Here is a 27,768-nt window from a genome sequence, read left to right on the forward strand (position 1 = left end):
TACAGTCGACGTCACCCTTGCGTAGAGCGCCCGGGAGACACACGTCACTGCAAATAAGGTTAGATATTGCCCCAGTTGATAGGTTCTTACGGCAACACTCGTGTGATAGTGGTTCCTCAGATAGCCGCAACCAAGGTAGACACTAGCACCTAGTCCAGAAGTCTAGAGCTGGAGTCTATTTTCGGCTTTTGTATCCCGATATGTCTTGCTCGAGCGCTGTACACAAGGGTGATGTCGACTGTACATTCACATTATCCTGTTCCAGACTTCCTTTCAACAGCAGCACCTTTGTTCAGTGCCTGCAGAATGTGAGACAGATATTAGGAGAAACTAAAGCACTCGAGAAACGTCGTGGCTTACCCCTGAACAAGGAATGAAGATGGGCGTCCACGTTAAGCAGGTGGCAGGCCTCTTTCAGGTTGTCGAATTCATCGCAGTAGGCTGCGGACAGAAAGTGTCAGATGAGAACGGTTAGACATAACGAGACTTTCCACTCTTTTTCGGTGTATGATGTCACGAGTTTTCAACCAGTAGAAGTACGGCCCGTGCAAAGTGCAGAAGAAAGATTTGCATGCGTACTTTCTCGGGAATGCTGAATTGGGCGAGTTGGTGCATTTGCATTTTAGGAAACGTAGCGCAAAGAAGACAAGGACAAAATGAGGGATACACACACGAGCGCACTTACTTTCTCGGTACTGGAGAACGTTCTCGTGCTTCTCGTAGATGGCGACGCAACGAAAGCACCGTTCCCTTCTGCAAAAAAAAAAAAAAAAAAAAAAAAACAGAAAACGACGGCCATTAGCACCAATTACAGGCGCAAAGGTTGCTCGTCTTAACCAGAAAACATGATTTCATACACCGCCTAATAGACCAACACCGATCTGTGACGTAAGCACGATGCGGTGGCGCTTCTGTTGCCAGACTGGGCCGACGGGGGGTGAAAAGTAGTGTTAGCGCCTATAGAAATGCATGAAACCGAAAGATTTCACAGCAGGTTTCTCATTTTACAGGGCACATATGATGTCGTTATTTAGCGCAGAGCAACCATGAACATCCTAGAACAGATCACGAAGGTATCAAATCTCATTACCGAGGCGAAGTATTTTTAAAACACCGCAAAACGTATGGGGGGTGTGAGTTGAAAGGGCGACCCATAAAAATACATGTAAACACAATTACCGCAACATTTTGACGGTTCAGCAGCATTGAACCCTTCTCATTTTTTGGTGAACGTCTTGTACGACGTCCCGACGTCATGTTTCATGACACACTACATTCTCTTGCAAGTAATGCAAGGACGACTTGCGGGATCATTCACAGCACGATAAACTGGCCGCGCACAGTTGCAGACGACCATGAACCACCGGCGCTGTCGCTAGCAGACGCTGCGGAGCTGCAGGAGGCCGCGGTGGGTATCGCCAGCTGCGCTGTCGTCTGCTGCAATGCGCGAATCTCATTCGGTCCATATTGTCGTATGGCGTTTTACAACTGCTTTTTAAATGCAATTCTGTCTAGGACGTATCTCTGGAGCGTCGACAGTATTATCAAGCTTATTTGCCCTACACGGCAGCATATCAGACTGTAAGCAAAACTGTGCGATTCGCTACACACAGTTTGCCTTTTGGCGGTGTCTGGATTCATAACACAGGTTATTCGGGGAGTTTTAAAAGTAGACTGACTCCGTAACGACGCACCATACTTTATCACACTCTTCTTCAAGGCGCTGGTCAACATTTAACGACCAGCCACCACTTCTGATGCTCTGCGAAATGAGAAAAATGTTCCGGTAAGTTGCGTTTACAAGTATTTCTACGGGTCGCCCTCCAAACTCGCACCCTAAATGTTTCGCGGTATTTTAAAAATACTTCGACTCAGCAATGAGATTTTATATTTTGACGATCTGTTCTAGGATGTTCATAGTTGCTTTGTACCGAATACCGGCATCACAGGTACCCCGTGAAATGAAAAAACTGCTTTGGAATATTTCGATTCCATGTATTCCTATGGACGCTAACCCTATTTTTCACCCCCAGTCAGCTGCGGCGCCGCGAGCGTCCCGCCCCCTTTGTTTGTAAACACGGTGTTGGTATATAACCTCGTAACGAAGTACTTCGCCTCGCAAGGCGGACGTTTTGTCCAGGAAAGAGCTAATGCGAAGCGCACGTAATGGTATACGGTAGGTTGCATGGTATTCGGGATCTAATGTCCCGAGGTGACTCAGGCTGCGGTGGAAGTCGTAATGGAGGGCTTCGAATTCATTTATACCATCTGGGATTCTGTGACCTATCACACTGACATTGTACAGCATGCCGTTCAGAGGAGCCTATTGCGTTCAGCCTCCATCTAAACGCGACCGCTGCGACTCAGTGTGTCCCAGGGTAGTGTTGCCGAAGTGCATTGTTAGTAGTTTGAAACCGATTTGCGATTGCCAGTCACCTTGTACTTCTCCGTTCTCAGCCACTCCTTCATTTTAGTTTGCGTGTGTAACGCACTATTCTGACTTCAGTGTGCTCGGACATAAAGCCTCGGATCTGTGGATTTCCGACCGCGGAGTTTCTCAAAATTCCTTATACAGAGGGGGAAAAGAGGGCCGTCATTTGTTGGAGTTTCTTGAAGAGCCCTTCATCTATCGCGAGAATACCAGGTAGCGGTAGAGCATCTTTGGCTAGATGCTCTAATATCAGAAACGTGAAACTGCCGCGGAATCAGAGCTGCGCGGCGATACAGCGGCTATTTCAAAATTTTCAAACGCCACAGTGGGACCAGATGACAAGATTGTAGAATACACCGGTGTTGAATGAGATTGACACGGCCTATACACAAGAACATTATTTTTCTGCAGTGAAAAAAGAAAAAAATATCAGAAGTGTTAACATTCGTTTACGGATCGTTTCTAGTTAGTTGTCAGTGCACTTAGCTGACCTAGTTTCCTTTCATTGGCGTGCAGTGTATGACGAAAGCGGCACGCCACTCTGATAATGTGGGGTCGTGTGCGCGCCAAGTAGATGCAGCATCAGAATCAACATTTTATAACTTTATTACTCATCTTTAGTTGCGCTCCAAAAATGATAAGAATCATCGATGATGTGCAATATCGGTGCACTAAAGCGGCCGCAGCACCCTGCGCCTCCTCTGACATTATGTTAAAGCCAACCTGACATCAATTTAAAGGCCCCTTTTAACCAAGTCATATGAATATGCATACGCGGACTAGTGACCCAGGATACCATGATCGCCGTGGGTTTGACTCCGATCTCAACATTCCGTATAAAATGAGCTTCCTGAGTAGGCAGTAGCTACCAACTCGACGATGTCATGTCCTTAGCTATGTCACTCATCCCTACGACCAATCACTGCCGTGTCATGTCTCCTACCAACTACCACCTGTTCAAGGCATGCCGGTGTTTTTTCCGGGTTACGAGGCTGCAACGGTCGACAAAGCAGCCCACGCCACCGGTCATATTTTTTCATATATAGATAGAAGGGGCATATAAGAAAAATATGTTCTTTATGGGCCTATACTAGGTCTATATATGGGGCTGTAGGGACCTAAACTAGCTCAGGCGTTAAAACGGTCTCCTGAAGGCGTGGCAAGCAGCCGGCTCCGACTTGGGATATCAAAGCGTCATTGAACGAGATCATCTTTAGCTGATATCCGCCTAGTTGGGTTCTTGAAAAAAAAAGTTGAGAAAACGATAACACAAACAAAATAAAATTACAAGAGTTCAACGCTGCTGAACCAAATATTGAGCGAAAGCATTAGCTGCGGGTGACCGAGCGTTCTTCTTCTCTTTTTCTTCTTCCTCAGCCCAAATATAAAGCCCCGCTTTAACCGAGCCGTATGAACGTGCCTTAGTGGCCTATAGAGGTAACGTGTATGCCAGGGTCCTAGCAGGCTAGTTCTGACATAACCGTCCTATGTGAAACGAGAGACCCAAGTTGGCAGCTCCTGCCAGCCCATCTCTCGCTTTTGTGTCACGGGGGGTGTGACGTCACGCACTGCGCCGTGGCTGCGACCGCGCTACGCCGACCACTTGAGCTGGTAGCCCAGCTCTCACCCTAGTGTCGCGTGGGGTGTGACGTCACAGCGTTAGTGGGTGCGGCCGCGCTACGCCGACCGCTTGAGTTGGTAGCCCAGCTCTCACCCTAGTGTCACGTGGGGTGTGACGTCACATCACCTGAGTGCGGCCGCGCCACGCTGAAGGCTCGAAACCTAGAGCAGTATTTCTTTCACAATAAAACGTTCATTACAACCCAACGTTTTGGGACCAGCTCGGTCCCTTTTTCTGGGACGACTGAAGTGCGAGCCCGCAGTAGGAGAGAGCATCCAACGTAGCCTTCGATACGTTGGGAAAGGGCAAGTGTTGGTCGCTGCCTGCTGCTGCGGGCTCGCCCTTGAGGACGGGACAAAGCTGGTCCCGAAGCATCTGGTCATAATGAACGTTTTTGTTGGTGTTAGTGTCCTAAACTTTTTAAAACGGCATTATGAAGGTGTTGGCGCGCTTAGGTTGACAATGACGTCACATTTGCACCCAAAAACAAGTAAAACGTGAGGAAAGGGGCCTCTTCTCGGTTCGAAAGTAACCAGCGCGCAAAAATACTGGAAAGAAAACAGGCAACAAGTCGCTTACAATGATAACTAGGAAGAAAAAAAAATAAATAATGGTGGTGGTGGTTTGGGGGGGTTTAACGTCCCAAAGCAACTCAAGCTATGAGAGATGCCTGCTGTGCTGTGCGACGTCAGTGCACGTTAAGAACCGCAGATGGTCGAAACTAGATAATAGAGCAATTCACATAGCCAAAAAGCTTTAGAGTAAAGCCAATGTGTTCGTGTTAGAGGCAGAGCATATTCATTCAAGTTCTGGCGTGTTACGAAATTAACACTCTTTTGCTTGCCGCGGCGGTTAAAAGAGCGGGATAGCCTTTTTAATAATGCTTATCACCATACGAAGTTTTAAACCTCAACCGGAGGGTATTTTTCCGAGCTTTATAAATTCTCGTTTTTCTCCCACTGCTAATCTTTAAAGGAGAGATGTGTCGCTAGCAGCTGAATGTTTTATACACACAAAAGGTAGTCGTAACAATGAAACTTTCACCGGGTAGAGTTTGTTTCTTGTCAAATACGAAGAAGCCGCTGCCTGAGAGAAATGAGGGCTCTGAAAAAGCGCGTACGATACAGGCAAGAAAGGTTAAAGAGTGCGTTTGTGCTTGCCGTAAGCGCTTCTGTGTCGTGCGTGCCTCTTTCGAGCATAATCTAAGTAATTTGAAGTATACGTTACATTTTAGAAAAAGCGTTCTCGTGTGATACGATTGCGGGACGTTTACAAGGGCACTAATTTTTTCTTCTATTGCACATGCAGTTTGTGAATATTCCTACATTCCTTGCTATACTAAAACAATCAAATAAATGGCAGCAACCTTAGCAGATAATGATATAGCTTAGCATTACATTTTGGGGTAGTATCTCATGATGCTGCAAAGAAGACCGATAACGTGTCACCATTCGGCCACTGGGAAGCTATTATAGCATACAAAATGAATTTTATTGCGAAAGCAATACTACAGCAGCCAAAGCGAGACCTCGGATGGCCGCAGCTACGCCGTGAAGAGGCGTAGCTACGACCTCCTCATAAAAAAAAAAAAAAAAAAAAAAAAAAAAAATCAGCCTGCCATGACATTCGAATTCACGTTACACGTATGCCACAGGCAGGAGCTGTCAACTCGGGTCGCTCCTTTCGTATGGGAGGGTGATATTAGAATCCGCATGCTAGAACCGCTTGCATTCTCGTTACCCCTACGACACGCAGGCATGTTCATACGGCTTGGTTGAAGCGTGACTTTATATGTGGACTGGTAACTTACGTTCTCGTGTGATCATACCCTTAAAGGATGAGCTTAAGTATCCCCAATATTGTAGCACCTTACACAGATAGGGCGAGACAAGGGAATAATGTAGCAGGCAAAAGAAGCGTCCGCCGTTGCTTTCGCAATGCAGCTAGAATTAACCAGAGCTAAACCACAACGATTTTTTTTAAATATTTCAGACAGTGGTTTAAACGAAGGGAACACTTTAAGAGGTTAGACTGAAGAAATATATATTGTGAGCACTGTGTGGCGCTTCTTCTTCCACACGGCTGAACGTGCTGCAGCCACCGTAGTGCTGCTTCATCTTCATCCTGCTCCCTCTTGTAGATACCCATCGTCATCGCGGAGTGTGTTTGGCTGCAGTGTGCGACCAAGGCTTCAGGTCTGCAATAAAGCCTGATTCCCCAAGTCCGACCTTCGCGTTACCTTACACGTGGTGGAGGTGCAGGGTACAAGTCAGTGTGTATCACAGAAACAGCGGCGCCCGTGTCAACCAAAGCCTCAACAGACAAACCTTCAACCCGCACTAAAATAATATTCCAGGGACGTTCCGGAGGATTTTTGGGATGGTCGAAGAGTGCAGTTTTCCCTCCTAAAACTGCAGTGGTCAGTTTTCCGACAAGCGGGGGGTCGTCAGAGAAGCTTGACGGAGAGGCGAGGTTGAGCGGCGAAAAGGCGAAGTAGAACGGCGTCTTGAAGGCCTGTAACCAGCAGGCGGAGCGGGGCTTTCTGGCGGGGGTGATGAACGTCGGGGATAATCAGGGAATGAACGGTGGTTAGAGCCGGAAAAGCGAGGAGGGTAGTCTGCTTCAAATGATTCGTAGCCGCGGCGTTCATTCTGGAGCCTGCGACGACAGAAGCGGGAAATATGGCCTCGGTACCCGCAGTAATAACAAACAGGGCGGGCTGGGCGCCAGTTAGGGTAGTATGTCGGCGCCGCGGCAGGTGGTGCCAATGCAGCGACATGAGCAGTGGTAGGCGCCGGTGGCGTAGGCGCTCCAACTGCAGGCGGCAAGGATGTGACCTGGGCGTACGTTGGCGCCTGACAGATGGTAGGAGCGACCGATGTTGGCGGGCAATAGGTCATTGAGGCCAGCTCTTCTTTGACAATGCTACGCAGGCCGGCACTTGAAGGATGTGGCTCAGATGCAGGGCGGCACAAATTACCTTGAGCCGAGAGCTCTTCACGAATTAATCCGCGAATAAGAGCACGGAGGTCAGCTTCAGCAGTGAAACCAAATGAAGTGGGATCAGGCTGCAGGCGTATTGACTGTAGTTCGTCAAGGCGTTGACAGGTCGATATGATGGCGTCAATTGTGGTAGGGTTCTGCACGGCCAGGGCGTTATAGGCGAGTGGCCCAATACCTTTAAGGACGTGCCGAACCCGCTCGGCCTCTGGCATGGTGTCATTTATGCGCCGACAAAGTGCTAGAACATCTTCGATATAAGAGGTATAGGTCTCATTGGACCGCTGAAGTCGGGCTTCTAGCTTCTTCTTGGCGGACTCCGTGCGAACAGTAGGAGCGCAGAAAATCTGGCGTAACTTTTGTTTAAAGGTAGCCCAGTCAGGAATCGTCGATTCATGATTTAGGAACCACGTTTTGGCCACATCCGTCAAATAAAAGGACACATTAATTAGTTTAAGCGAATCGTCCCACCGGTTGAAAGCACTGACCCGGTCGTAGCTGTCGAGCCAGTCATCAGCGTCGTCGCCTCGGAGACCGGCGAACATTTGCGGGTCGCGCTGACGGCTGCTGACAGTCCAAGTGGCAAGGGGAGCTGGAGTCGAGTTGGTAGAAGCCGAAGTAGCGGAGTGGCCCTCTTGAGTCATGACGATGGTGGTCGGGGTCAAACGGCGGCCAGAACGAAGCTCCAGGTGGATGTAGGTGACGAAGCAGCGGGGAAATCAAGGCGCACCTCCACCACGTGTAAGGCCTCTTTCCTTTCTACACATGCCAGTTCCTCGCCCTCTCTTCCTGACCAGTTCCTTTCCCGAGTGGCCAAATCTCGCCGGCTTGCTCGCGTCAACACGGAAGCCAGCCAGGAAGACCGCAAATGCCGCTATGATGCAACCCATCGCCAAGTTTCGTTCCGTCCCGGCGACGAGGTGTTACTTTGGACCCCATTACGCACTCCTGGTCTTTCTGACAAGTTACAGCACCGTTACATTGGTCCTTACACAGTTCTTGCAAAAACCTCCCCGGTCAACTATCGCGTCTCTCCTCTTCACCCTCCTCCGGACAGTCGTTACCGTGGCACTGAAGTTGTCCACGTTTCACGTATGAAACCTTTTATTCGGCGCAATCCTGCGGACTAACTGCGGCCAGGCTGGCCGCTTCAACTGCGCGGGCGAAATAGTGTGAGCACTGTGTGGCGCTTCTTCTTCCACACGGCTGAACGTGCTGCAGCCACCGTAGTGCTGCTTCATCTTCATCCTGCTCCCTCTTGTAGATACCCATCGTCATCGCGGAGTGTGTTTGGCTGCAGTGTGCGACCAAGGCTTCAGGTCTGCAATAAAGCCTGATTCCCCAAGTCCGACCTTCGCGTTACCTTACAATATTTTTGATGAAATAGGCGCGCAGTTTTTACGTACGAAAATGGCTTTAGCCTTGTATAAAATAATCCGCAAAGCGTTCTTATTAGTACAGTTTTCTATATTCTTCGGCGTATAGTTTGCGACAAGGACCAAGTAACCTGTCACGTGTACGGCGAGAAATGCGTTACTGTCATCAAAGCAGATGATGCGCTTGATTGATGAATCGCAGGTGCATGATATATATATATGCCAAAACTAAAATGGCCTGTAATGCTACCCTGTGGGAAACCACAATACAGGGATTGTATGACTGTTGTGAAGTTAAGCCATTCATTATCACTGCTTGTTGCGGTGCATGGAATAGGGCAAGCTGCACTGCCACGGAAAACCGCAGCGCTCGAGCATATAAAGAAGTAGCTTGTGATCTCACAGGTTCGACTCCTTTGAGAAATAAACGAATATGCCAATGAATATCCCGCAGTGTTCGAGCTTTTTAAATATCTATTCCCTTTGATCTGACAGCGAAAGCGCAATCAGACGACGCTTACGAAAGACAACCTGAGCCGCTCTGGTGATATTGTGTTTTCCTTGAAATCGCAGGACGTTTCGTAGCATTACTTTTTCGGGTAGTCGGAAAAGCACGGGCAAGATAGATAGTTTTCTGTAACTGCCAAGCTGATTTTCAAGACCTCATCTAAAACACAGACAAGAGTAATTTGCATTTCATGTGGAAATACATGGTAGTGGTAATACAAAGGTTTAACGTACGCGTAATACCTCGTAAATTAAGATACAACTGCACTTACTAGGCTTAAACTGGAGCTAATTAATCTTAGTTTATCTGTTATTTATCACTTCCAGGCTTGCTGTCTGGTTCTTCGACTGGTTCGGAAATAAAGGGTCGTTGATGCGAACATCACTGAGGTCGTTAGGGGGAAGTACATTTCTGAGAGCAAAACATCTGCTAATTCTTTTTCAGCTACATGTACTCCGCTAACGTTGGACATATTTAACCTACTAGTTCCACGACTGTGACTCTAAGTGTCGACACTACCTCAAGCTGAAGCAAACTGATATTTGCTGTACGCGTTTTCGGATTTCTTAAGCTCTTTACCTAAGCTGTTTTGATATATTATAAAACCTCTCAAAGCGTATTGTGTTTTATATTTAGTAAATTATTATTTGTGTTTACCTTAGCCCCTAATTCTTTTCAATCTATGGTTTGCGAATGTAACGGCTTCGCTTTCTTGGTTATCTTATAAAATCAGGTTTTGCGAAATTCCTTGCGCATGTTTAGAAAAATCTCGTACGCATCGCATCGTTGGCGTAACTTTCAAAAAGAACAAGCTTCTATTTTTTTTTCTTTATTTTTTACGACAGACTTTTCAAATGTTCTTTGAGTTGATATTTCGTTTTTAGCTAGAAGTTGGAAGGAGTATGCGCGACTACGCTACCTTTGAAACTCGCTTGTATGACACGATTGCTGGCGATGACCGCTGATATGATACATGACTGTATTCTGGAATTAATCACACTGGAATCGGTGCTCGCAATAAATGAATCTATGAGCGGAGAAGTGATAGATCCACCATATACGCGGTGTCCTCCATTGTGCGGGGAGTGAAATTTCTTGATAGAACGTTTCTCACAACTTCAACCTACTGAACATGAGTGTTTGGTAGAAGGCTCGTAAGATATTTAAGGGAAAAAAAATAGTTATTCGAGGTTTCTCTCATAACAGTCGTATATTGTTCCGACTTAAACCGAATTTTAAACCTGACATGAGCCAAGCCGAATATGGAGCATTCCCTTACCGTGCGACATTTTCGCGGTGGATGAAATGGCGCGATCAGCACTTCTTCCGGGTAAATGGGAAACACTCCAACTGCTGCACCCGCTCTCCCTCCCTTTTTTTATGGAGCTTATACAGAAGTCGCCATTCCGTATTCAGTCGCGTCTCAATTATTTTCCTTCACAATCGCCTACGATTTGCTTTTTTCCATCTATACAGCCCGAATAACTTCGACTTCCTTGATTTCCGCCTTCATCACCTTAATATTTACTCCCAAACATTTCTCACCTAGATTGATTACAAATTATTTAAGCAAGGTACAGCCTAAATTACGACGTATACAAGGATGTTTGTGTATGCACGAAACCCTGGTGAAATGCTTGCTGTGGACGAGATGTCATCATGAGACACGAAGAACATAAACTCGTACTTAAGCGGCCTTGTATACAGCACGATTGACTTGGGTGTTACATATTCTTGCCCAGCTAAGCTTAGAAGCGGACCACCCAAGCCTTTACGCGACTAGCAGTGCAGGCGCAAACTGTTTACCGCGAATATCTATAGCGTGCATGCATCTGCATTCACGTGCAATCATCACCCCGCAGCCGTTCACATTCTCAACGATCGACGGCGCGCACCTGTTTGCGGCAGCGTTGGATCGGTACGGGGCATCCACGCGTACCGCATAAATTGTCTCGGGAGTACACGTGTGGCGAAGCGTCCAACAAAGCAGCGCACGCCAAGAGAACTGCACGCGATGAAAGCAACCGCCCTCAGCTTTCTTTCGTGCCTCCTCCTCCTCCTCCTCCTCCTCCTCCTCCTCCTCCTCCTCCTCCTTCGTCTTCTTATTTCATCATACTTGCCGTTACTGTTCTCCCTCACTACCCTCTGAATTTATTTCTCTGTGAGTAATAATTACATTTAGAATGTAATCACGACCGCTTCGGGCGCTGGCATTTATGCGCAACCTCGCTGCAGTGTTGTCAACACTTTTTACCGTACCCTTGCATGTGCACCATCTCTCTCGTATGCCTGATACACTGTACGCTGGTGTTAGGCAACCGGGTGCAAATATACTACCTACTCGTTGCATCTGTGTCGGTGCTCTGACTATTCCATTCTTTTTTACTCGGCCCCTAAGGGATCAGGAACTGTCGGTGCCACTCTGACTATAGATGGTCAAAGCGCTGCTCGGGTCGTGTAACTTGTATATATGGGCAGAAAGACAGAGCAACTGCTTTCCGAGACGAAGAACTGCTCCCTGCTGTACTCCCGACGTCTTTGCCGTCGCTAAGGAAGCAGGGAGGGGACGGGGGTAGGACTGTGGCGCAGGTTCGGTCACGTATGTTCACAATCAATACCAATAACGTCACCCGGTTTACAAATAGCCGGCCCCATGCGAGCGCTGTTCACAGCGACGGCAGCGGCAGAAGCCGGAATGGCCTTGGCCGCAGCGGCGCGTCTCGAGAGCCCAAAAGATCGAAAGCCGGCCTCCGAGGAGGAGAAGAAGAAGGTGAAGGAGGCCAGCAGAAAGAAAGAAGACAAAAAGGAAGAAGAAGCGCAGGGGAGGGCAAAAGCAACCGCTATTGATCCGTCTTCGGATCCGTGCACGCCACCGTCGGCTCGAGGTATAAGAGCAGCGCGCGGCGCGGTCTCAGGCTCGGCCTTAGGGAACTAATCTTACCCGGGCTCCCCGAGTTCTTGGGCCATTAGCCTCTGACGACGAGTCGGCGTCGCGCCGGGGCCCGATGCGCGTTTCGCCGCTGTATTTACTAATTTGTAGCCGAGGAAACGCTCGGTGCGCTCTAAGGAAAGAACGATCGGCGAGAAAAAAAAAGAAAGAAAGCTTAAATTTATGTTTTCCGCGGCACTCGGATGGAATGGTTTCGGCATTGGGCGCGCGCAACAGAGCGAGACGCTCTCAGGTGGTTCTCCAAGTCTGCGGTGCCGGTCGAAGGAAAAGAAGGCTTCGTCACGGTTCATCGTAGGAAACGCTCCCGCCGCGGTGTACTATACCTAGCTTACGGACATCGGAGAGCAGACTCTGGGGCTTCTAAAACCAGAGTTTCTTAATGGTCAGGTTGAACACTGAACGACAGCAGTTTGTCATTTTTAAGCAAAAGCAAGCAGTAACGGCTTCAGCTTCAGTGATTCCGGATCGAAGTAACGGAGTAACGGTACTTTTGAAGAAGACGCGTACGGTTTCCGGGACACACAACGTTGAACATGAACAGCACGGCATTCTGTCCCAACCTTTCTATACTGTTCTTTTCCTTCGGCGTCAGCACCAGTGCTTAAGTTATAAAACCTCTGCATGAGTGTCTTCACAGATATTAGATCAACACTGCTTACAAAAGTACTGTACGTAGCGCGGACGCTTCGGGCAGCCGGAAAAGTCCGCGCCGTCGTCTGCTACGGTACTCGATTCGCTTACCGTGCCGTTCGAGAACTGCTTTCTACGTCTGTCCTGTCTAACTAGAGAGACTTTGTTCGCGAACTAATGTAGTGCACTCGACTGTACTATCTCGGCATGATCGAGCTCCATTGATTTAGACAAACGCTAGGTTCATTCGGAGCTTAGCCTTGCGTTGTGTAGTCAAAGGGGGGGGGGGGGGGGGGCATATGAGGCTTCATAGGATGCATTTATCGTGACGTTTTATAAGTAGGTATATCAACTTCGAAATGACGTTGCGCACTTTTCCCTAGTCCTTTGAAAACTACTCGCAAACTGCTGGGCGCTCCACTATGCCGGGCGACCCAGATTCGATACCACCTGCAACGGTCGCGTTCGATAGAGACGAAACGAAAAGCGTGCGTGTATTGTGCGATGTCAGTGCTCGTTAAAGACAACCAGGTATGTCGAACCTACTCGGAACCCTCCATTAAGGATTCCCTCATAGCCTGAGTCGCACTGGTAAATTAAACCCCACAGAACAACCAAAGCAACTGATAATTGACCACCTTCGTATATAGCTGATCGGTAATGTACGAGCATATTGGTGAACTTTGTTCCTATACGTTTTATGGACCTCACTATTTTTTTTTTTATTCGACAAGTTTATTCGCGACCGTTGAGTAATTTTGTATTTTATTCTAGATTGTACACCCTTTTTTCAACGAAGGAACGACTTACTAGATACACTGCGAGATCAAACGACTACTTCGAACATCTTCGCTTGCTTGCGTCCCCATTATACTTCCCTAGATGCAACATCTGCGTGGATGAAAGGGTGTTAGGAGCTTTCACTTTCAGACAGGGTGGCAAAATCTGCCACCAAGCTCGGCAATCTATTTCATTCTGTCTATCCAATCTGTCCAAACCAAAGGCAAGATCAACAGTTCCTTCATTTTTGTTCACGCATAAAATTTATTGATATTTCGTACTTCATCATCATCGTCAGTTCAACTATACCCACTGCAGGGCGAATGCTTCTTCCTTATTGCTCCAATTAATGCTGTCCTGTGCTAGATGTATCCACTCGAACCCCGCGAACTTCTTAACCTCATCCGCCTACCTAACTTTCGGCAGCTTCCTACTGCGCTTTCCTTCCCTTGGAATTCAATTTGCTACCCTCAGCGACCACCGGTTATCAATTTGCACTACACACTGTGTCCATGTCCATTTCTTCGCTGATTTTCACTAGAGTGTCATTAACTGTAGTTATTTCTCTGACCCACTCTGCACGTTTCCTATCTCAACGTTACGCCTATCATTTTCCGTTTCATAGCTATTTGCGTTGTCTACAACTTAAGTAGAACCTTTTTCGTTATCCTCCACGTTTCAGCCCCATAGGTAAGTTGACATTTACGCTTGACAAATTTTGATCTTGTACTTGTATTCTTAAATTACTGCCCTGCTTTTTAGTCATCAATATTGCAGTCGCTTTTTGCTAACGCAGAATCACTTTCGTTACCTTCGCTGTCTCTAAACCCAAGGAGCTAATTAATGGAGAGTGACTAACCTTATAGCGACATGTGGAGGAATAATAACAAAATCTGAGAAGATACGTACCATCTATTTCACGGATTTACTGCGTAGTGCACGTGTTACACCTTCTTGGTTAAGTTATTTTATAGCTTCGCGTTCCAAGACACCCTACCCTGGTCGTGCTTTAAAGAGTATAACACTGCATCATGTTATCGTATATAGATTACCTTCTTGGTTAATCTTTACCATTTTCTATGCAGGCATACAATCTAGCTGCTTTTATTTTGTCTGGTTAATACAGTTCTAACAGCATGCATTGTTAAACAATAGCTTAGAGCTCTTTATTCGTCCGTCCTGGTTTCCAGCATGCTTACTAGCTAAATCCTATAGCTTTTCTGCCATTGGATTCAACGCTCTTTCTGTGTAAATGTTTAACTACCTTAGTTGCCCACCCGTTCTCGTCCTATTCCCTCAGGCGATCCTCATATAGCATTTTGCTCTAATCTCGCCATGCTTCGAAATTACGCAGCCAGGGCCACCCTGTATTATTACCTATTTTTTGGTTTTCGCGTGGGCACCTACAGCTAGGCCGCCATCGGCTTCGAAGTTTATTTCTAGCCACAATTGAACTAAGGCACAATCTCGCGTTCCTGAAACTAAGCCCTGATATTATTAGTTCCTTCCAAATACCTCTGAGTAGGTCATAACTGCTGTATCCCCTAATGTCATATGTTTCATTATCGTGGCGTATGTTCGGTGAATTTTTTATAGTCTTCTCGTGCGTTTTCATGTGTATCTGCCCTTCTCATATCCTAACCTCGTTATATTTGTGTTCCGCCAACCTGTATCTGTTGTGTTGTTGGCACCTGATGAGCAGAACCATTTATTATAACTATACCTGACTTTGTGATGCTTCTTTTTCATTAACTATTTACTACTTTGTAAATCATCCTAATTATTCGCTAATGGCACACTATCGTCCGCACACATTATATCCGGAAGCTTCTACTCTACGACCATTACCCCTAATCGGTATACAAAGTTATAACCTACATTGTTGTTGTTTGTTGTTTTTTCTTCTAACCTGCTTTCTGTACTAATCACATAAATGATGAACAGCTGAGGTGACAGTGAGGTATAGTCCTGCTTTAGGCTGTTATGTACCTCGACTGTTGTTACAGATCTTATGCATTCGATGGCAATCTCAAGTTTGTTAGCCTGGTGTATTTCCTTTAACAATCATATTGATTTATGGCCGATACCTTCCCCTCTACTCGAAGACAGCAGCGCCATCCCAGCTTGCTTATCTCACACATCGATGTTGTCTGTAACTGTCACGAGTCGGTAGGCATGCCGGTGAGCCTAGAGACACGGATAGCCGCGTGACATAATGCTCACAAAAGAAACAAAACATAAATGAGAAACCACCTCTATCAGTATACATCTCGTGAGACATTAACTACACCTGACCGGGGCTGCAGTTCGGTTACAGGGAAGTAAATCTGGCAACCCTTCGTCCACGTACTGAAGCACTACATAGGACGAAAAAAAAAAGAAAAAAAAAACAGGCTGTCGTTGTGACTCGCCCTGCAGTACCAAGTTCTTTAAAAACATTTTGGAAAGATAATCAGCTCGTTCCGCATCAAAGGTTCCACATTCGTATGGTCACGCACGAGATAGTGACCATTAAAAATGCAGTCACTGACCATGTCTGCAAGTTATCGACGTTTAAGAAACATGGCTGGTTCTATTTCGGCAAAGCTGGTAGGCTTCATGCTTCCTTTTACCCTTTTGATGACGCTTGTTCTCATTTGACTCTATGTTGTTAACCCACAATGGTTCTGAACCGTCGATTCAACATCCTGACTTGGTCGTGAGCCGGGACTTCCAAACCAAGGTTTGAGTAGAAGGGCAAGAGTCCAGTTTGTTTTCATATAAGTTTTCTATTAGGCATTGAATATCTATATTTACTTGTTCATTTTTTAATATTCTGCACTAATCAAAGGTGTATTTTTTAATGTCCATGATACCTAAATGAATAATTGCGCGTTTAATATGTTTGAATTCTGCTCTAATCATGTTCATGAACAAAGATCAGCGCATCAGTGACTTCTCTTGGATCATTATAGCTTAGAGCACTCAAACGAAATACTTTAAGCTGACTACGAGTGCAAGTCTGCATTGTCAGATGGCCGGGAGAGCTTCGACGGATTTAATGCGGTTACCACAACTCAATTTTCCAGCTATACTCCGCTCGGTAAAGAACTGGATGGCGGGTGCCATTAGCTAGCACAGGTAAATTGATAATGAACGTCACCGTGTATACGTGGGAAGGAATGAAATATGCCGGCAACTGAGTCGCGGTGTTCATTACACTATATCTTTTGTGCACTTGATGTGTATATAACGCTTAGTGAGCGAACGTTTTGCATCCTAAGGCGAAAGTACTGCATGAACGTAGTCGCCTCTTCCCTCATCGAAAGCTCATCTTACCCCTCCCGCAGATATACAAGCGTAACTGAGGTCAAGGAAACGTTCCCAGTGGCATTGCTCCTGTCCTCTCTGCCAACCATGTGACGGTTCGCGACTCCTGATAAAGGTCCGAATGAAATCCTTATAACTCCTGGTGGTCGGCGGCGGAAAAAAAAAAACACGCTTACAGCGCCCTCGGTCTGCAGGCAAACAAGACTGACGGGCGCATATTTGGGTAAAGAACATCCTGGTTCTCTCGATGACTCGAATCAGCTTTCCGAACTTTTAGAAGGTGGTAACCGCGAGCTCAGGCAAGCAAGACTGACGGGCGCATATTTGGGTAAAGAACGTCCTGGTTCTCTGGATGACTCGAATAAGCTTTCCGAACTCTTAGAAGGTGGTAACCGCGAGCTCAGGCAAGCAAGACTGACGGGCGCATATTTGGGTAAAGAACGTTCTGGTTCTCTGGATGACTCGAATCAGCTTTCCGAACTTTTAGAAGGTGGTAACCGCGAGCTAAGTGAGGACAAAGCCGGTCACATGGCCTGAGTGCCATAACAGCTCCTGCAATTTCAGGCGAAACAATTTCCACACTGGCGAGTGCTTTCGTGGAACACGGGAGGAGGCGGACGAGTGACGACAGGAATGCGATTCAACGTTTTATGCGGAGGAGTCGGAAGCGGAAACGTAGCAGGAAAAAGGTAGATATAGAAAAAGGGAGCGCAACTTCCAAAAAGACAGTATGACAGCTACGGCATTGTTCAGACTGGAGGGGGGAGGGGGGGGGAGGGGAGTTCGCACCCATCGCGTCCACACTTGCGGCGCGCGGAGCAGCGCACGTCACTCAAACGGCGGAATCAATCCCGGCCGGCCCGTCGCCCTCTTCCGTGAAGAGCGGAACCGCGGGGCAACAGAGGCGGAAGTAGGAGAGGAAGTGTGGAGGAAAGAAGACAACGGAGACGAGACACCCCACCGAGAGGAAGGGGGGGGGGGGGGGGGGCACCAATCAATGGATGGCTAACGGCGTGAAGCTTCACGGCGCACATATTTCAGCCGCCTTCTCCGCAGCCGCTGCGATCGCTCGGCTGGCCCCAAATTTCCCGAAACAAATCAACGCCCTCCAGCGGCGATGCTGGCTGTCGCTTTGCTGGCGCCTTTCCAGGGCACTTCGATTTTCGCCATCGGCACTGTTCTTCGACACCGGGGTTCTACCTCCCGCACTCTTTCAGCTCAGCGGTTCCCCGCAGCGTTCTGAAAGGTATAAGCAGCCTGTGTGAGCCAACTGGGAGCTCGACTGGCCGCAAGAGTTTGTTCGTATCCGCGTCGTCGACGTGTGCATTCCAACGTCGTGTCGTCTCCTTGCACGACTAATGCTTGAATTTATATGATAAGGGACCAGGCTTGTATCCTTCTGTTGTCAAGAAATACAGCAAATAACTAGAAGCCTGACTGTTATCTTATCGACTACATGGTGAAAGGCACTGTAACACACCATGCAAGTGCCCATCTGACTTGCATCAGCCGGAAAAGAGGACTAACTGGCGCCGTCAAGCTCTTTGTCTCTCAATGAACAACCACCATTTTCTCAAAGACCAACGCAGAGGGATATTAGGCGCAGTTTGTCTCAGTGGTGCATTTAGTACTGTGCACAGCAACGGTTAAAGCTCAGCTACTTTGGTCATCTGTTGAGAAGACAGGAGTCGCTGGAGAAAGATTTGATTTTGGGAAAGGTTGAGGGTCACCGGAGAAGGGTTAGGCAGCGAACGCGATGGTTAGATGGCATCCTCGAGGCGCTGCAGATGAAGTTATGTGATGTTAGGAAGATAGTGAGAGACCGGAAAGCGTGGCGTGATGTGGTCCATAGGGTCACGAAGAGTCGGACGCGACTGAACGACTAAACGGAACTGAACTGAACAGCAACGGTACGTTTCGTAGCACTGGCAGCACTGCGGACAACTGCTGTGAATGTGTATACAGCACATATACGTCGGCAGCGAAGCCATAGTAGCATCCGGGGTCGTCGAACGGATCGAGATGCCGACGCGGCTTGCGCGCCTGCTCATTGTTCCGAGCCGTTTGGCCGCCGATGACGCTCAGAGGGCAGCACCTGGCGCATGGGCGTCACACTTTGTGCCTTCGGTCACCGCCTCTGGAATGGAGCTGACAACAACCGCCGCTCTTAACCCCCCCCCCCCCCCCCCCCCCCAGCCCCCCCTTCCCGTAGAACTCGTTGAAGCGGAGCAGGAAGGGTCGCCGGCCGACGGAGATGACGACTGCTTCCGCCGAAGCAAGGACAGCAAAAGCAACTGCGATGGTGGCGAATTGGGTGTGCACTCTGTCAGTGTCGCTTTAAACAATGCCTGGAATGCGATCGATCGAACTCGGGGTTTCGAACTGGGGGGTTGCGTAGCGAGCCGATTATGACATGGCACAACACGCAATGTATTTGTTGTTTAGATATATTGATTGACCGTGTCATACGGACGTCGACTTCGACTCTCAGCCATCTTTGCAGCTTAATTCGAAAGATAAATGGCTCCCGATTTTCTTGTCTAAGCGAAATACGACCTAATTAGGCGCATTACAGCGGTTTACCTTAATTGTTTAGCTTAGTTTACATTAGTTTCGTTCGTTTAGCTTTGAGCTAGGGAATGAGCACCACATCCTCTTTGTCTACTCGCTGCAGCTGGCGCGACTTCAACTGACTGTCATTGGTCGCAGCTAACTTTGCGCCTGTGGGCAGTAGCCGGCGCGAGGGCGTTGGCTCATCCTCATCACCCACTCCGCCGTACCTGCTGCTTCATAATGTCTTTTTTTTTTCTCGAGTGACAGTTCATAGTTGTTATAGATTGGACCTACGCAGCAGAAAAACGGCAACAGCACAGATAGGCAGCCATAGCGGAACTTCTGCGTTTGAACACAGCTTCTGCCTTGATACGGTTGCTCAGAGGCTTCACCCGGACATAACGGCTTTTTCTCTCAAGTGATCACATTTATTACCAGCGTCCTGAAACAGCTATTATTACAGCCCACCTTTGAACCCCTCGAGCCAGGTCCGCTGCGGTCGTTTAGTAGCCTGGGAATTCGCCGAGGGAAAAACTTATCAAGTTTCTGATCAGTCTGATCTTCCCAATTGGATTGATCACATAATTAAGAATAACTGTAAACTGATCACAGATGTAACAGATCGCAGTATAGATGATGGAACAAGGTGGAGACTGCGTAATGCACGAAGATCAGCGAATATCGGTGTGGTGAGAGCGACAACACAGTGATTTCACATCGGAAACTGGGCATCGTATCAATCACTGCTGAAATTTTACAGTCCTGCGAGCCAGGCCACGTTTGCAAGCCTTCTCACGAACAACCATCAGAACCAATTAACAAGCGTACTTCAAATCTTACTGTCAGGCACATGAATTGCGCGTCTTGGAATACCGCGAAACCTGGAGCGAAGCCCTCCCGTGTTCTGTCACTTTTTGTTTGAGCGATAGTCAAAAGTTGCCGTCCCAAACCGGAAGTTATGGCGTCGGAATCCCTGCATCACCGCGACTTCTCTTTAATTGTGACGTCTAGAAATCTCCATCGAGTTTATATTGGAAAACGGACATCCGTCAGGAAATCGCCGAGCATTCTGCCTGCTAATGTGGAAGCGTTTAGGAGCAAGGACAGTTCCATCCAAATTGAGTTGGAATTGGTTTATTGATTCCTCGCACAAGCGAGAGGAGGCAGGGACTAAAGGCTATGTGAAAGCCTGACAGAGGTCCCTGTCCCCCACACAGATTCTGGCATTAAAAATGAAAAACATGTATCAGTAGCAGTTTGTCATTTCACACACTGTTAGGATAAAAACGCACATAATACCGACAGTGAAAAATGGTTACAATTACTTCTACCATATACTAATTGCACAAGAAAAATTTTTATCTCACAATCATACATTTCGCACAAAACATTTTCATCTATATGGAACAATTTAGGAAAATAAAACTGATATGAATACACATGAACAGTTCCTATAACTTATGCAAAACAACCTACTGAGATGGCTATACAAAAGTTTTCATCTCAAAACCATACATTTCGCACAAAACATTTTTTTTTTTCAGTCAAAATCGATTTTATTTTCTTGCCGTCCACGGTTATTTCAATTTTTACTCGGCATAAAAAGATGCACATCAATTGCTGAGAAAACTGCGTTTACAAACGGCGCACTTCTTATCCTGCCACTCGGTGCGCACTTATGACGTCAAGACTGAAAAGATCACCGTTTGTGAAAGTGAATGGCATTGTAGGCTGGCCTCAGATATCTGAAGTACGAAACTTTCTCGACGTAGACGCACTTTGCTCGGGAAAACGGTCAGTCAGTGGTAGTGACATATTTGGGCTGATTTCGTCGACATTGTCTTGCTCGCAAAAACTCTCTTTACAGTCAAACTATAAGCTTCGTCGCCAGATAAAGCGGAACTTGAACTGCTCTCAATGACCACTGTACAGGAAGGCGTTACCTGTCTTCGATGAGGAACATGTCCCCGTCTGTCTGCACGCAGGTTCCCTTGAAGGTGATCTGGGTGCGCTCGATGCTTATGGCCGGGTGCGTGCCCTTTTGGAACCACATGCCATGCCAGCGCTGGGGGAATTCGCACCCTCCTCCTCCTCGGCCCGGATCTGCGAAATGAGGCATTGTCGCGCATGTATAGCACAATTGCGCATTCACACGGGCATTGAGCATCGGGTACTATACGCTCTGCGCGGAAGTGCGCATTAAGAGGCACTTTCATCGGAACCGTTCGAGACAGCGATACTCGCAGCACTGACTGCAGGGCGAAATGTCGAATTTATTTTGAAACATTTTTCACTAATTCAGTACAATCGTTTAGGCAGAAGCCCTGAACTCAGATTTGTGAAAGGGAGTTTACGTACAGTTGTTAGAAAGCTGAGCAGTTGCGAAAAATACTTGCAAACAAGGCATAGAAGTAAGAGTAACATACCAGTGGGTCGTGAATATTTTGCGCTTAGGTCAAATTGCGCACATATACAGAATATGCAAGCTATGCAAAATAGAATGATAATGCAAAAACACTCCGTTACGAATAAGCACAGAACCAATAATGTAATAAGAGACAAACGAAACAGTTTTGAATTCTTGGCGAACATGATGGACCGGAGGTCGATTTAGTTGTCACCAGCGGAAGCCACAAATAAAGCGAGTCCAAGACCTATTTCTATTGCAAGGGGTAAAGAGAAACACGCCCCCGCTCAAACCTTTCATTCGTTTATTTTAAGGAGTAAACGAGCTAGGTGGTAATAACAACGAAAGAAATAGCTCGAAGAACAGTGAATGAACAAGAGGAGAGATGCGCGAAGAACCCGGTGTACTCCAGAGAACATTTTAAAAACGTTCAGAGTGTTGTGGAAGAATTAAATGTGACATAACTAACAGCACGACAAGTGGCCAAGTGCGTACTTCCGCTTTCCTATGCCGAACTGGCTTATCGCCGGCGCCTGAGCGATGTCTTAACGTTCAGTGACCGAGCTGGATAAGGCACAGCTGAAGTAAAGACGTGACAACAAATCCTAACTGCGAAAGAGATGGATGGACACGTAGTAGAGAAATGTGCAGTCGAAAAACAAAGGTGGAAAGTATAGACGCTCGTGAACCTTTTGTGTACAACTACACTCCCCGGTCAAAATCTAACTTCCGCTTTCCTGTGTAAGCCTTTATGTAAACCTTCTAGGTATCTGCCAAAACCGAGGATAAGAACAACAAAACTGGACTCTGGTAGAGTGAAATGTCATGGCTTCGAAATCCGCACATTACGCCGTAAAGTTGGTTCTTGCAGCTAGCGCCGCCATTGGCGAGTATATATGTGGTTCAGTCTGCTTACGTTATCTCCTTTACCGACGAGTAGTCGATACGAAACGTGCTGTGGTAAGACTTTACGCCTTAAAGTGCGTTTATTGTCCACGTCAGTCCCTCAGACTTCCTCTTTAACTTTCGGCGAAGGCTTCAAAACCGATACATTTCACAAACTGGACCGATGGCTCGCTCCGAGCTTCCGATTTAACGAGGCAAGTCCTCCTAGCCTTATTTCAAGTTTTCTCTTCGTTGAATCTTCCTTTTGTTCTTTATTCTTCAAAGTTTGGAACGAGTACTCATTGTCGAAAGATCTTCTCAAGATTTGCGCGTACACGTCCTCGTGACAGCTCACGGGCGTCTCGAAATTGCGCACGAACCTGCCTCCCGACGAGATAAAAGCTTGCGCTCTATGGCAAACTTCTCGAGACAAGTTTTCAAAGCGAAAACCAAACAAAATCACAAGACAGAGCAACAAGCAGTGTAACGGGTTTGCGCGCTCTCCTTTCTATCGTCAAACTTGGAAAATGAGTTAAGCTCCCGCCTCAACGCTACGAGACGGCCACATCCCGACAGCCGCCACCTTATCAACTGAAACGCAGTCGCATTGTTCTCGCGTAAGACTGTCATTAGAATACAGCTCCCCATTTTTTTCCCGAGGTCCTCTTTGATTTCCTCAGTTCGTGCGTGTTTCGAAACAGCGCTTACTCTGGCTTCGGAAACCGATCGCCAGAACCGATGGGCCAAGAGAGTGGGAAAGGGGAGGGTGCGATGTGACGCGATGCTGGACGCGCCCCCTTAGCTTTCCCGAGCAAACCCCTCTGTCCAACAGCGTCGCATCTCTCGGAGAACGTGAGGTTGTGCGGGAACAGCAATCTCCTTTCCGCGCAACTGGCCACCGCCAGAGGCCGCAAACAGCAGTAGCAGGCAGGCCACGCTCACACGAATCCGCGCTCATTGTGTGTGGTGCCTCGCGCGCGCTTGGCTGCAGCACGCATAAAACGATAGTGCGCGGTGTATAGAAGCACAAACCGGGCTCGCTCGCTCGCGCCGCTATTAAAGGCCTCTTATCGGTGCCGGCCGGCGCATTGTGCTGTTCGCGCGCCCCGTCTGTTGGGTGCAGCGCGGGGGAGAGGCAGGAACGCGCAATCCCTGCGTGACAGATTGAATTGCCTTCCCCCCTCCCTGTTCACGGAGCCTTGCGAGGATCCCGGGCAAGTACTGTCCGCCCCACCCTATCTCTCAACCTCGTCTCTGTCTCTAGCTTCGTTTATTTTTTGTGTGTGTTGGCACGTGCGCACGGGGAATTTAGAGCAATGGCAGCTTACCGTCACTGCTGCCACATATCCTTCTCGGCCCAGGGGCAAAAGAAAAGAGTTATTGAACGTCGTGGCGGAGAGATATACTGGAGAATTATGCGTTCTTCCTGAACGTCCGCGGCCTTTTGAGCTCCATTACCCGTTTTCACCTTCGGATCGAATGTAAACAGAGAGGAAAAAGCAGTTGCGCGAGTATAGATCGTCCCTCTTACTTGCAATGCTTCTTCTTCGTGCGATCGGGGACGTGTAACGACGTCAGTGAATACACACATTTGGTGTCAACTTATACAGGACTCCCCAATTGTTTACCAAAGCGCGTTAAAGGATCAAGTCTCCAAGAAACCCGGTGTTGGCGTTCTCGACGTTGTGCGCGAAAAATCGTGGATATGACTCTGGCAGGTGGTAGTTGGCAGGTGGCATCACAGTGCACTGATTGGTCAGCTGATGTGTGACGTCACGAGGCCATTTCGTGCTTTGTCTTTGAAATGGGAGTTTGGAGTGAGGGAGGGGGGGGGGGGGTGTATTCGAAGTCTGTAGCGAACCTTGGATCCAGGGTAAGACACGGTGCCCCAAGCCCACGCAGGCACTTTCATACGGTTAGGTTAAATCGAGACTTTTTATATACGTGCGGTGGTCTTTCTTTTAATTCGGTAGCTTATAAAAATATGCTGGAGAGTAAGTGTAGAGTTACAGGGGGACAAAAATTAAAAGATTAGTTATATCGAGTAGCAAGGGCCATGTGGCCACCCACTCTTAGTGCGAACAGATGATCGCTCTCTTCAAGGCGCCGTTGCGCATGATCCAGCCATGCACTGACGTAAAGTGGCAGTTTATGCGAAGCATCACATTCAGGGTCATCTGTACGAGCTCTACTCAGCTCCGATATGCGACCCCATTGTACGCAGTGACGCTTTGAATAGAGAAAGCACCTACTTGCGTGTTTCTACTAACAGTGGACGAGCCTGTAAAGCCGAGAATTAAAAAAAAAAAAAAAGCAGTGATGTGTTTCCGAATGAGCCAGGTGCGCTCGCAAACAACAGAGGCGCGCCAGTCCCGCGGTGCGATGACGTCACTGTGCTAATCTCTTTTTTTTTTTTTTTTTTTTTTTTTTTTTTTTGCGACTGTACGTGAACGATGTTTGGCAAAGCGAGCCAGAAAAAACAGAGGTATTAACACCGTCGCACCATAACTAAAGTGCCCCACCCATTTTTCTTTTTTTTTTTTACTTCTTTCTTCGCAGGAAGACCAGGGACCCAAGTTATTTCCTAACCCGAAATAAATTCGGTAATTTGCAGTCCATATTTTATGTTTTTGGATCCTGTGCACCTGGTTCATAGGCACTTTCTAGACGGCTATGGAACCCAGTATTATGTTAAAGCTAATCATTATGCGTTGCAAATAAACTCTCTGCTATTGCACACTAAGGAGTAAATTAGTTCCACGTGTGATTAGTGCATCTCCTGAGAACGATGGCGGAGAAAGCATATAGCACTCGGTTTTTGTAAAATGGTTTAAATACGGTAAATGAGGAGTAGCGCTGTTCCTGGTGCTGTTCCTACCTCATCTACCTCACACCTTCTACCTCAAATCTACTTCACCTTTGCATAGTGAAGTAGGCCTTTTTTACGTATTAACAACCAGTTCTTTGTACACTGTTTCGGAGACTTGTAGGCTTCCGCTCGACAAACTTTTGACGGTACGATTGACGTAATGCCGTATACACTACTCGTTCCATGGTTGTGCTTTTTTTATTCCGCTCTAGGTAATTAACGTTATTGAAATCGTCTGTCAAAGGAAACCATGACAAAACAACTAAGCTATGCTTTAATTAGTCCGTCGTCATACGCTAACTAAATCGGGGAAGTATCGGCCCACTTTCACACTAGCTCGAGCAGGCATGATACATAATTGGTTGTCGGTACTAACATATTGCTAACATAACATAACAGTTGCAGTGACGTCGGTCCCGTTGAAAAAACCTGCGAACTCTTTAAAGCGATTTCCTTAGACATCAGGCTCCAATCTTTGTAAATAATTATTGCCATACGTCTAATAAACTTCCACTGCCTAACTTTAATACAGTAAGCAACAACACAGTACGATGAAATTGAGCCCTTGCTTTCCCGTAATATCTGAAGGTAGCCGTAACTAGTGAAATGTTGCAAGGTTCATTTTTCTTCTTTTTTTTTTCATTACTCGCCGCACTTAGAAACCAATAACATTCAGAGACGACGCAGCACGTAAATTGTATTTCACTTCTTCCGTTCTCCTTTTTACCATTTTCTACTTTGGCTCAAGCAACGCCATGCCTTGCCGGTCTGCCCGAGTGCGTGGCGCAGACGGTAAAGAACAAAAAGGCTGGAGGAAGACACAGCCTCCACGCTGTAACATCCGAAGGCCAGCAAATAACACAAATATTACTCGATTTGATTAAGACAAGTTCCCAAGGGAAAAGGGATCGAATTCGAATAGACATGTTACATTACCTCTAGCGATCTCACTTCCAATTCTTATTTCCGTGGTTTACCCGATGCTCACTATTATTTATGGAATATCTTATGTCAGTCGCCTAAAGTTGAGAACATGCACCGCATGCAGTGCTTATAGGGGGGTGGCATTGCGTTGCTACAAAGGAGAAAAAACATCGCAGTGATAGTGATATCAATGCATGCCGACATTGGACTGTACTACTAAAAAACAAAAACGCTTCTTCGCCGCTTGCTACTTCATTTTTTTTTCCTTCTTCATCTTTTCTTAATTTATTCTTACTTGAAGACACTGTGCTCTGTCTCGTCTATGCTTTCAGGCACTATTGTCGAAAAAGATCACAACCTGTCTCGCCATCGAGAGGAGAGTAAGCATGAAACGCATTTCGCAAAAGGCGCATTTTAGAACAGCTCGTGGATAGCTGCAGGTGCACTCAAGTGTTGCACCCTCCGTACTCAGACAGTTTTCTTAGCTTGGGTCTTTTCACGGAGCCATAGCGGCTCGAGCACATATTCGTAGCATTTGGCGATGCGCCGACCCACCGCCCTCCATATAAATTGAGGTGGCGTCAGCACGCGTTATAGGTAGCGGTCGACTGCGCCTTCCATTTCCTTAACTATAGTTTTGATCCTAGTGGACGAATGGCTGCGGCGGTAGCCGAGCGGTCAAATGGCGTATTCCAATCGGCGATCCGGAGCAGGTTCTTGTTTTCCGCGAAACCGGGGAGCACGCTTCAATTGACGATTTGGACTCGGACAATGAGTTCTGTTTTGACCGCAACAACTATTGTGCTCCTTCGTGGATTGAAGGGGGTGCTCCGAATCGTCTAACGGAATGGACAATAACGCTGCGGGAAGCGGAGCTGCTCTGTTCGTTTCAAACCTTGTTCGAGGCTCAACAACTTTGTTCCTTCGGGCAAAGAGTTCCAATGTATCTCGCACAATTAGGTTCACTTCATGGCCGCTTGATGACGCCATCAATTAATCATGTCACCTATGGAAGTCTCCATGCCATCATTCAGTCACAACAACGCCGTCGTTGTTGTTGTTTTTTTTTTGTTGTTTTTTTTTTTTGGGGGGGGGGGTGGTTGTTTTTTTTTTTTTTTTTTGTAATGGAAAAGTATGGACTATAGCCTGAAAACGTTGAAAATCTGTCCTTCAACGTACTTGGCTGTGCGTGCACAGCATGCTTGCAGAGACGTGGGCGGTCTTTATCAAAACAAAGCGTCCGTACGCGTACTAGCTAACCTGCTACTTACAAAAAGAAAACAAAAAGCTCACAGAGTGGTTACTAGAATGTGGAATGCCAGATTCAGCGGAAGCCACAGACATTGGCGCCACCGCAGAAAGCGGGATTAACCGCTATCGCTCAAAAATTTTTGTATGCGAGAAAGTGAAAATTCGAACCTATTACATGCATTAAACTGCATGCTCGCCTTAGAGCATTCGCCTTCCAAGCTCCGAGCATTCCAAGTCCGGACGCGGGCTCGTTGGTAGCTACAGTGCATGCAAC

The 27,768-nt window shown here is 47.2% G+C and overlaps 2 protein-coding genes across 2 annotated transcripts in view; one reads left to right on the forward strand and one right to left on the reverse strand.

Moving 5' to 3' along the window:
• LOC146182396 (m-AAA protease-interacting protein 1, mitochondrial-like) overlaps positions 1 to 27,768 on the forward strand; it is a 275,077-nt gene that overhangs the window by 76,332 nt on the left and 170,977 nt on the right. The gene's annotated exons all lie outside the window — the stretch shown is intronic.
• Positions 1 to 27,768, reverse strand: part of LOC146182397 (uncharacterized) — a 142,325-nt gene that overhangs the window by 30,724 nt on the left and 83,833 nt on the right. Inside the window, exons 2-4 of the mRNA XM_084577482.1 lie at positions 21,102 to 21,261; positions 686 to 753; positions 361 to 441 (exon numbers count right to left, since the gene is read on the reverse strand). Coding sequence (XP_084433608.1) covers positions 361 to 441; positions 686 to 753; positions 21,102 to 21,261 — 309 coding nt within the window. The remainder of the gene's footprint in view (positions 1 to 360; positions 442 to 685; positions 754 to 21,101; positions 21,262 to 27,768) is intronic.

The sequence above is a fragment of the Amblyomma maculatum genome, chromosome 8 (genome assembly GCF_055883805.1).
Source record: "Amblyomma maculatum isolate TAMU_Amacu chromosome 8, ASM5588380v1, whole genome shotgun sequence".
NCBI classification, from domain to species: domain Eukaryota; kingdom Metazoa; phylum Arthropoda; class Arachnida; order Ixodida; family Ixodidae; genus Amblyomma; species Amblyomma maculatum.